The sequence below is a fragment of the Dendrobates tinctorius genome, unplaced genomic scaffold (genome assembly GCF_039654945.1).
Source record: "Dendrobates tinctorius isolate UK_male_01 unplaced genomic scaffold, ASM3965494v1 ptg000011l, whole genome shotgun sequence".
NCBI classification, from domain to species: Eukaryota; Metazoa; Chordata; class Amphibia; order Anura; family Dendrobatidae; genus Dendrobates; species Dendrobates tinctorius.
The window spans coordinates 36,821,415-36,832,804 of NW_027361679.1; the positions used below are offsets into that span (position 1 = coordinate 36,821,415).

Sequence of the window (11,390 nt, forward strand, 5' to 3'; positions counted from 1 at the left end):
TGGATTTTTATTACTTCCCACAATACCAAGTCTCTGTTCATATTACAAGATGGTAACATTTGTGGTGTATGTGGCGCAGAAGCATCTGGCACACGTACCAAATGTGGCCACAGGCCCCCCCATTTACCAGATGGAGACCTAAAAGAAGTACCTTCCCAGCTATAATAAATATATTACACACACCCACTGTGAGATGTAAGATTCTTCATGGGAGTCTATATTTAAAAAAAAAAAATATATATATATATCTCTCTCCCTCTCTCCCCCAGAAAGGCTCTGAGATGTTGAATCTGGAATATGACCTATAATAACAAAGTGCAATATCTCTGAGCCTAGCCGAGCACAAATTCGGAATCTGGATTCCTTTCCCCACGAGCCCATACCAGGCAGCCACCCCTAGCACTTTGCTTTATGGAGTTATAAAGCATAGCTACCAGGAATTAAATACAGTAGCCGTATTTGGTCTCCCTGCAGAGATAAAATCAAGTGGCGCCGCTGCTGTATTATTTGGACCTTTGGGTGAAAAGTTATGGGTCATCCACGGTTCCGCCTGAAAAACCATACTCTCCGATATGGGAGGGGGCCCAGCCTAGGAGATATTAGGCAGACCTTCATTTGTGAACTTAGCTGACGCAGCCAGGGGAATCATGTAACTAAGATTTGGACCTGTGATCCATCAGTGCCTCCCTGTGGTCACATGCAACATAACACGGTAATTTTAACCTATCTGTACCCTACCCCTGTACTACACTCTTGACTGTATACTTGTATATAAACACACCTGTACCTATCTAGTGCTCCTTTTTGGTGATTAAATATAAAATTAATCTTGGGCTGCTCTTTTATCTCGATTCACGAATACTCATGTCCGCACGCTCAGTTGGTTATATCATACGCTACCCGGGTTGGTTTCTGACCTGATATAAGCCTGCTGTCGGATGGGTGTTGTGAGTTCATTCTCACCAGTTGTGAGTTCCCCTTCTGGACTCCCTCTGGTGGTGACGGGAGGTGGTGCGGCTGGTTTGATTGGTGGACACCTGAGAATGAGGATGATGATTGGATTTCAGGATTCTCAGATTGGATTTAAGACAGCCGACGCCCTATTCAGTTGCTGGTTATTCCTTCTGGCTTGTCAGCTCTTGGTTTTCAGCTCTGTTCCAGTCATCTAAAGCTAAGTTTTTCTGCTAATGTTCACACTTGATTTTGTTGGTCTATTCAGTTTTTTGTGAGGTCTGCCAGCCCCGGCTGGGAGTTGAGCTGAATTTCCACTCTTATTTATCAGTATTTTGCCAATTGGCTTTTTGTCCCTTACTAGTTCGGTCTCTTTTTGCTCTGTCTCAGAATATTTCAGAGTGCTGATATAGTGGGAGAAGTCTAGTGACTTCAGGGTTAATTTTGCTATCAGAAGTGTTGGACATTATTTTGTAGGGTTTTTTACAGGTTGCAGATAGTGTCTTTCCTTTCCTGTCTAGTTAGTTTGGGCCCCATCATTTGCTCAGCCTATTTTCCTGCCTGTGTTTGTGCCTTCATCTTGTTTCACCGTCAATACATGTGTGGGGGCTGTCTTTCCTTTGGGGTCTGCTCTGGGGCAGTTAGTTTTCCCTTTTCTTGCTTTAGGCTTAGGTAGTCCTCCGGCCGTGACGAGGCGTCTAGGTTCATCGTAGGCACGCTCCACGACTACTGCTATTTGTATGGTAAGATCAGGGATCTGCAATCTGCATAGTTACCAACCACTCTGTTTTCTGTGGCTTAGCTTGTTTGCTTTTTTCTCCACGGTGACCCATTCATAACAGATGGGGCTTATATCAAACGAGGAACTGGTGGCAGAATATCGTACTGTGTTAGTGAGAAACTCTGTCAGTGATGGCCGGGAGATATATATATATATATATATATATATATATATATATATATATATCCCCAGCCTGCACTGGTGATGTATATCCCCCCTCACTGGGAGCGCCTCATTAACTCGTACCTATAAGGGAAGCCTTTCCGGCGATTATTTGCCCTCTGTGCAGTTCCCTGAATGACCTGGGGAAGTGGTGGCGTCAGAGAGCCAAACTCTACTGGGTCCTTCTCTCCCTTCCCCAGAGGTGAGTGAAGCCGACACACCCCCTTTCCCTGTGCGATCCGTCACACCTTGGCTGATGAAATTCATCTTGTGGTTGTCTAATCTTTATTTTCAGTTTTGAGTTAATGATATACGCGTGCTCTGGGGCAGCGTGTGTGTGTGTGTGTGTGTGTGTGTGTGTGTGGGGGGGGGGTCTTCATGTGATGCTCTGATTAGCTATTCATCTGTATGGCTTCTGACAGGTCACTGATCTCTCACTGACCTACCCCCTTAGTTTACATAATGAATACACGTACATACTGGAAAGAAAGAAAAAACCTCTGCATGCATGTGCCAGCCGTGGCACCTGCGCTGCAGCATAATCGCGTGTTTACTGTGTTAATAATAAATGTGCTTGAGGTTATCCTGGTCCGATAGCTGCTACTGCGCAGGTGGTGCCATCTTGCAGGAGGAAATTTTTCTCATCTCTAGCAAGCCCCGCCCCAAAGCATGACCATATCATTAACTCAAAACTGAAAAGGTTAAACAACAACCACAAGACGGATTTCATCAACCAAGGTATCATTTTATTCAGTATAACGGCGCCAACCTGACACTGTCTGTAGGTTACTGTGCACAATCCTGCTGACAGCTCTCTGGTTTAAAGGGAAAGTATGTCACACAAAATGTTTAATAACAATTCCCATGTCTACTTCACATCAGCACAATTTTTTTTAAACAATTCTTTTTTTGTTAGGAAGTTAAAAAGGGTTAAAAGTTGACAAGCAATTTCTCATTTTACCAACAAAATTTTTTTTTTTTTTTTTTTTTAGGGACCATTGAAGTGACTTTGAGGGGTCTTTATGACCGAAAATACCCAAAAGCGACACTATTCTAAAAACTGCACCCCTCGTCGTGCTCGAAACCACATTCAAAAAGTTTATTAACCCTTCAGGTGCCTCACAGGAATTTTTGGAATGTGGAAGAAAAATGAACATGTTACTTTTTTCACAAAAATCTTACTTTAGACCCCAACTTTTATTTTTGCAAGGATAACAGGAAAAAAAATGGACACCAAAATCTGTTGTGCAACTTCTCCTGAGCATGCCGACCGATACCCCAGATGTGGGGGAACCACTGGTTCGGCACATGGCAGGGCTCGGAAGGGAATGAGCACCATTTGACTTTTTGAATGCAAAATTTGTAGGAACAATTAGTGAACACCATGTCCTGTTGGACAGCCCCTGATGTGTATAAACAGTGGAAACCCCCCACAAGTGACCCTATTTTGGAAACTTGACCCCTCACGGAATGTATTTTAGTTGTGTAGTCACAGAAGTTTATAACGTTGAGCCGTGAAAAAAAAAAAAAAAATCTCCCCACAAAAATGTTATTTTAGCCCCAATTTGTTTTATTTTCAAAAGGGTAACAGTAGAAATTGCACCACAGAATTTGTTGTGCAATTTCTCCTGACTATGCCAATATCTTATATATGGGGGAAAACTACTTTTGAGGCACAATGCAAAGCTCAGAAGAAGAGAAGCACCATATTGGAGTTCAGATTTTGCTGAAATGGTTTGCGGGTGCCATGTCAGATTGCCAGAGGTGCCAGAATAACAGAAACCCCCCTCTTATGTGAACTCAATTTACAAACTACACCCCACAATGAATTCATCTAGGGGTGCAGTGATTATATTGACACTATGGTTGTTACAGAATTTTAAAACCATTGTGCCGGGGAAAAAAAAAAAAAATTGTTAGTACCAAAAATTTGTTTTAGCCCCAGATTTAACATTTTCACGTAAGAAGTGGGTAAAAGTGGCACCAAAATGTGTCCCACAATTTTTTCTGGACATAGTAATACCCCATATGTGGCTGAACAGTACTGATTAGCCACTCGGCGAGACTCTGGATGGATGGAGCGCCATTTGCCTCCTGAAACGCATTTTGGAAATTATCTACAGCTATAGTGACAATTTTCACTCCATGGGTGTTTTCCAGAAACTAGCAGCAGTGATGTTGCAGAGTGAAAATTGCCAACTGCCTTTGCAGTGACCAGTACGCTATGCTCGGCCTGTGCTTCTGTAGGCACGCACCAGTAAATTAGACGGGCTCTCATCGATAAAGAAATGCCAAACATTTGAGCGCTATATGTGGTTTAGGCACACTGTGGGATCCAGAAGGAAGGATTTGGGAGGGCTGAATTTTTTTTGGGAAGGGGAGGGCCATTCTGCTTTTCCAGAGCCTTTGTACTACCCATTACGTAGAAGCCCCTTATATCTCTGTTAACAGATGACAGACCCGAGTAGGGACTTGCTTTTTTGTGGATTGAGTTGAAGCTTTTATTGGGAACATTTTACATGATGTTTGGGATCACATTTATCCAGCGCCCTCCACTGAGCACTTACATTGGGGTTTCTATCTAAATCATCGAGTGATATGACTCAGATGAAACCCCCGAGGGATCCATTCACTATAATGAGGCAGCAGAGTTACTCTTTATTAATCTTTACTTTGATATTCTTTTCAGAAGTGCACAGAACTGTGGCTAACTGCACTTTTCTGGATGCCTAAAAAGACGGACACTGCAGGATCATAGGCCAGACGACGTCCACAGTGCCTCCATCTGCCTCATCTTCCGTCTGAATCACGTATTTCAGAGATTTACACGGAAACCCCAATGTAAGCACTCAGCGTAGAGCACAGAATAAATGTCACCGAGCCTTACTGCGATCTTTGGGAAGCAGAATGAACAAATCAACAGCAGGTTTATAGCATTGCTATACCTTATAGCATGTCTGCCCAGCAGACACAAGATAGTTAATTATATGCAGTGCATGATCTAACTTCCTAGTGCTTGGTGACCCGGATGTCGTCATGATGATATCGGGTTACCATGGCAACTATCGGAACCCCGCGATGATGTCGTGTGGTTTTGAGCCAAAGGCAGAGGGGCTTTTTTCTCTCAGTCTGCTCTCGAAATGCTGCAATCAAGTTCGACTGCTCTTGGCACTGAATGCCGGGTGTCAGCTGTCAGAATCAGCTGACACCCAACGGCGTTTGTGCGCGCAAAATCGCCCGGATGTATCTATACTTCCCAGATTTGTAAGTACCAGGCCACGTCCAAGGTGGAAAAGGGACTATATACACACACACACACACACACACACACACACACACACACACACTACATACACAGTAAAAAAAAAAAAAAAAGCAATTTTCAAGGGAGGGCTTCTTTAAACTTGCTTTAAAATATATTAGTTTAACCAATTTTACAACAGGTTGGGGTTTTTTGGTTATAATATAAAAACATGCAGCTTGCAACAGTTAGAAAAACGTAGTGTAAAACAAGCCTTAGCGCTGTTGTATAAAACGCATGGACACCTTTTCTTTAGGAAAGTGATGTTAGCTAAGGGGTTATTCTCATTTTTCAAAGTTATCACCTATCCTATGGATTGGTAATAACTTAAAGATCGAAGGGGGTCCGACTACTGAGCAGTCCCATAGAGAATGGATGGAGTGTTGAAGAGTATATATGACCACCATTCAGATGCGCCCAGGAGTGCAGTCTTGCTACAAGAAGTTATCACCTATCCTATGTACTGCTACTGATCATAAAAGGGTTAAGCTCATCTTTAGAAGTTATCACTTTTCTAAAGAAAGAAAACTGCAAAAAGTAAAAAAATAAAAAACGCAGGTGCGATCCCTTTTCAACAATCCGGTCCTGCATAGAAAATTTCAATATTCTTTTTGGAAATAAAATGTGTAACCATTACTGAGTCTATCACTTTTTCTACCTATCCTTCAATGGGGAATTTCAATTTAATCATGAGACTGTGTCGGCTTTCAATAATAACACTGGACCGAAGACCAAAGACAGCAGACGTCAGAATTACTTCCAGCAAACCATAAACACCTCCTCTCACCCAAAAAATACTCATGAGGCCTATAAAACATGCAAGCAGAGGAGAAAGCAAATAAAATATATTCCTAGGACAGCATCTAATCAATAGTCATATTCATTACCTAAATGGAGGTCCTGAGCAAGGCACAGTCACTAACTGCAGACAACACATGACATGTACAGTTTATACTTTGAGATCATCAAGATTTTAATTTTATTTAAAAAAAAAAAAAAAAGGGGGGGGGGGGTTTGCATTAGACCATTTAAAGAAGGTTGAAATATGAATACATGTAACTTGTATACAAACAGATGGCCTGATCTTTAGCCATCACCATAGTCCTTACAGCTCCGCTCGAGGGCCGACAAGCGGAGCGTTCCCTGTGCCAGCTCATTGTCAGTGCTGCGAGTGAAAGGGGCTGGCTGCTTATTTCCATATCTAGGCCAGCTCCTTTATCACTGCATAGCTAAAGTGGCATGTAAAAGTTTAGGCACCTCCGATAAAAATTACTGTTATTGTTAACAGTTAAGCAAGTTGAAGATTAAATGATCTCTTAAAAGGCCTAAAGTCATATTTCCTTTGTATTTTGAAACATGGGTCAATGCAAAAGTTTGTGCACCCTGCATGGTCAGTACCTAGTTGCACCACCTTTTGTAAGTATCACAGCTTGTAAATGCTTTTTGCAGCCAGCCAAGAGTCTTTCAATTCTTTTTTGAGGGATTTTCATCCATTCATCCATTGTTCCTTGGAAAATTCTTCCAGTTCTGTGAGATTCTTGGGTCATCATGCATGCACTGCTATTTTGATATCTAGCCACAGATTTTCAACGATGTTCAGATTAGGGGACTGTGAGGGCCATTGGAAAACCATCAGCTTGTGCCTTTTGAGGTAATCTATTGTGGATTTTGACATGTATTTATTATCCAATTGTAGAAGATTATATATATATATATATATATATATATATATATATATATATATATATATATATAGAGAGAGAGAGAGAGAGAGGCAGAGACACACATATGAATTCACTCACATACATTTACTTTGTATTTTAGGCAAAAATGTGTCATCATTAACTTTAGGCCTTTTAGAGATCATTTAACCATCACCTTTGCTTAACTGTTCACAATAACAGTAATTTTGACCTGGGGTGCCCAAACTTTAAATGTGCCAGTATAAAAGCCAGCCATCCAGCTGCCAGCACAGGAAAGATTGTTCTGTTGGACACCACCCAGAAAAGGAGCTGCAGATCAAAGATTGTAGCTTCCTATCGGAGCACCATTCCAACCTAAAAAATATTAAGAATTTGCATAACAAAATGTTGGCAATCACAGCTTGGGAGCATCTGAGACTGCTAGATCAGCTGTCAAGCACAGGGAGGGTTGAAAGAACACACCCCGATAGAACAATCTGGCGAAATGTGTAAAAACCGATTGCAACGTTTTTGCCACATTTTTGGGTGTTTCAATGAGGGAATTCTATTAAATACAACTTGATGAATTCTGAGATCAATATTGCCCATTCAAGGTCCGTCACACTCAGATGGCACTTGAATGTTATCCGAGTGCAGTCTGATCTTTTCTCGGAGCCACTGACTTGCATGGCCAATTTTGACAACACATGAATGGTCCCATAGACTATCACAGGTACGAACGCAATCCGTGAAAAACACTGATAGCATTTGTACGACAAAATCAGATGTATGAATGAGCCCTAAGAGAAATAAGCTTGGAAATCTCCATTGTTTCCATAATAGAAAGACAGATGCCTCACTGATGAAAATGGACAAACGGACCAAAAATAGACAATAATTGGATTCAGAATACTGATATAAATGTAGACTGTTTTCCTCGTACGCATACAAAAATAAACATAGTGAGAAGTAAAGAAAGAATTAAGAGCAGCCAAAAGAAGACTTCAGTACAATAAAACCCACACAACCTGAAGAGTGACTTTATGTGATACTGTTCAGTAATGGAACGTCTATTTGCCTGTAAAGAACACTGCTACAATGTGTCATCTGTGGGCAACCCCAGACATGAAGATTATGGTTAGTCAAACCCAGAGCCGGGATGGGCTGACAATCTCGCTGATCACAGGTAATAAGGACTGGTGGAGAACTAAGCAGAGCCAGACGTGTTTGACAGGTGCCTACCTCTAGCTCGACCTAGAAATATCAAGTCACAAGGAATCTGTCATTAAAGCAGATCATAAAAAGGGGATTAGCAAGTCTGTTTGGACATATTGGCAGGCAGGAACCAGTGCTCCCTAGCACCTAGAGGCCATGGATATGCCACTGGCCTTGCGTGCGCCCTGTGTATAAGAGGTCCCCTCTGGTTGGAGCGTCTTAGGGCCTCTACTTTGCCACAGTCACGTATTCAGAATCTCAACCTAATCCTGGGAGAAGCTTTATACCCCACTTTCATACTCTGGAGAAAAAAATCCATGTAAAATAACCGCTGGAGGGGTGCTTTAAATGTAAGTCCCTTGTCCCCCATCTGATACACACCTTCCAGGGATTTCACCGCCACTCCTGCCTCCAACAAAAATTGACCTGCCCACAGCGCCAGAGTTTCATGGAACACGTCGGTGGTCACTTTACACACGTCTATGAGGGCCTCCTTCTGGATCTCATAGACTTCCATTGCGCCTGTGACGTAACTTCTGACTTCAAGCCGGTCAGAAGCTGCACTCACAAGATGGGGCTGCAGGACTGGAGTGGTGTAAAAAAAAACAAAAAACTGTAAAGATGTCAGAGTATATGACCAGGGACAGGGGGCTTAGATTTAAAGCACCACTCCAGCTCTGAAGAAAAAAAAAAAAAAAAACCTGCTGCAGTGGTGCTTTAGGCTATGTGCACACACTGCGGATTGGTCTGCGGATTTTTCCGCGCAGATTTTGCAAAATCCGCAGATAAATCCGCAGGTCAGAAGACCTGCGGTTTATCTGCGGATTGGCCTGCGGGTTTGCCCTGCGGTTTATCACCTCTACAATGGAGGAGATGGCAAACCGCAGCGCAATCCGCAGAAAGAATGACCTGTTAATTCTTTCTGTGGATTGGAAACCGCAGCAAAAACTGTGTGCACAGCGGTTTCCATAGGTTATAATGGTACTGTACAACGCAGCAGATTCTGCTGCGGATCCGCAGGGCCAAATCCGCTGTGGATCCGCAGCAGAATCCGCAGCGTGTGCACATAGCCTTAGAATCCGCAGCATGTTCATTGTTGGCTCAGGTTCTGCACAGAAATTAGTGACAATGAACTACAGTGGGGCTAATCCGCATGCAAATCAGCAGCAGAAAGCCAAACTTCATCCTAGGATTGCTTCCCCAGAATCTAGGAATAATCCAACCATAGCAAACCTGCAGTTTGGCGTTCTACAGTTGAAGAGAATCTGTCAGCAGGATTTCACCTCAAACTATTTATATGTTCATATAGCTCCTACAAAGACAAGTCCACCAATATCTTTACGTAGCTAGTGTGTTTCTCCGTTAGGCCGGGATCACACTTGCGAGAAACTCGCACGAGTCTCGCATCTCAACACCTGACACTGCCACCGGAGCCGCTCAGCTATATAGAAATACACACCCCAGTCCTGAGTGCCGGCGGCAGTGCCTGGTATTGAGACGCGAGACTCGGCCGAGATGCTCGCCAGTGTGACCCCCTGCTTTGCTGAGAAATCAGCGTTTGAAGTGATATTCAAGTGAGGCTGAAGAACTATTTGTAGATCTGGAACCTCTGTCTCTCCAGCTCTATTATCTGATAGTTCCTTTGCCTGAAGCCCAACAGCATGGAGGCTGTCAGTCAAGCATCAGGTGGTATTGTGCTGGGCGGAGAATAGAGCTGGAGCGACAGAGACTTTAGGTCTACAAACAGATCTTCAGTCTTTCGCATACTAAATCAAATCTCAGTAATGGAAGAACAGACTGTACAGGTAAAAGTATTGCTGGTGTTGTCTTTGAAGGAGCTACATGTGCATATAAACAGTTTGTGGGGTGAGATCCTGCTGACAGATTCCCTTTAGTGGGCACTCAAGATTAGAGAATACGGCTGTCTTTGGGATGACCAACATCTCCACAGTCATTATTACCCCCTTTGAACTCTTCAGACCTTTATGTAGGAGCGATGTACCCGCTCAGTCATTACCCAATGTTTCCTGGTCTTTAAAAGTTAGTAGCGGGAAGAGATACCTATAAAATAAAAAGCCATTCTTATCCCAGTGCTGCTTCGGCGACCGACCGCCCTCTGCCATACCGGAGAAGATGACATCACAACCGTCAGTCGCCTGAGTGCTGAGGCCTCTGATTGGCTGGTGGCCAGGACGTCATCTCTTGAGGTCACGCGCAGACATTCAGGTTGGCGTCGCTAGAGAAGGGGGAGGATTTTGGTGTAAGTGAAAAGAAGACTGCCTTCAACGTTACTCACTTTTTTGGACTTTGTCAGCACCGCTGTGGCTTCCAGGGCTGGATCCAGTATAGTTCATCATCAGCATCATGAGCTGAAGAGAAGATGATGGAGAAAGCCCCCCGGACACGGGAGAGGTGGGCTCCGGGTACCCCTGCTGAGATGATGAGGAGGACAGGGAGGATGTGGGTGAGGGGCGGCTGGACTCCTGCTGGACCCCTGCTCCTCCAGGGTTCACAGGGGAAGAAGTCCTCACTTGCTGCTTTTGTTTCTTGGCCCCTGGATAGAGGAATATGGGTGGTGGCAATGGAGAAGCAGGAGGCGACTCTTCCGGCTCCTGACAGCTCTTCTCGTCCAGGTGTAGTGGGATTATTTCGATGTCCCGCCCACGCAGAGCCTTGCCCTGGGGGCCACCATTGCTGCTACTGTCCATGCTACCTGCCAGGGTGTGTAGTAGTGTGTCCGCGCTGTGGGAGTCTTCCCCTCTCCCAGATCTAGGCGCTTCTGCTGTCCTCACACATGATGTGGGAGGCGCAGGCAGCACAATGGTGGCTCCTTCCTTCCAGAGTACTCGTCCACGGTCCCGACACACACACTCCCCACCCGTGTCCACTATGTAGCCGGAACTCCCAGTACAGCCAAGTGAGGCAGAGGAGGAAGCAGACACGGAGGACTCTTCCTTACTGTGCGCTCCTCCCCTCCGCTGTAACCCTTCAGTGCACGGCGGCAGACGTGTGCGCTGCTGTGATCGTGGGAAACAGCTCCGCGTCGTCGTGATGATAGCTGTAGTAATGTGCGTGGAAAATCGGCTAAAGCCTGTCAGTAGGGCGTGTATCCGTGTCACCCAGCCCCGAAACCCCCAGAGCACAGTTTACACTGCAGCTCGTGAGGTAAAAAATCTGCATCGTGTCAGGTCGTGTTTTTCTCCTGGGTCACCGTGACTGAACCATATGTAGTAATGCGAAGGAAGAATATTTTACCTCAACAACCCCATCAACGCCAGCCATGTTTCCATTTTTCGCC

The 11,390-nt window shown here is 44.3% G+C and overlaps 1 protein-coding gene across 5 annotated transcripts in view; it reads right to left on the minus strand.

The window, feature by feature from the left end:
• Positions 1 to 11,125, minus strand: part of RUFY3 (RUN and FYVE domain containing 3) — a 137,468-nt gene extending 126,343 nt beyond the window's left edge. For 2 of the 5 annotated variants that reach the window (XM_073541003.1, XM_073541013.1), the window contains exon 1: positions 10,389 to 11,125. In XM_073541003.1, the coding sequence (XP_073397104.1) occupies positions 10,389 to 10,800 (412 nt within the window). In that variant the 5' untranslated portion in view covers positions 10,801 to 11,125. The remainder of the gene's footprint in view (positions 1 to 10,388) is intronic. The other 3 variants (XR_012219612.1, XM_073540993.1, XM_073541042.1) reach the window with 3 other exon arrangements.
• Positions 11,126 to 11,390: the final 265 nt, after the last annotated feature.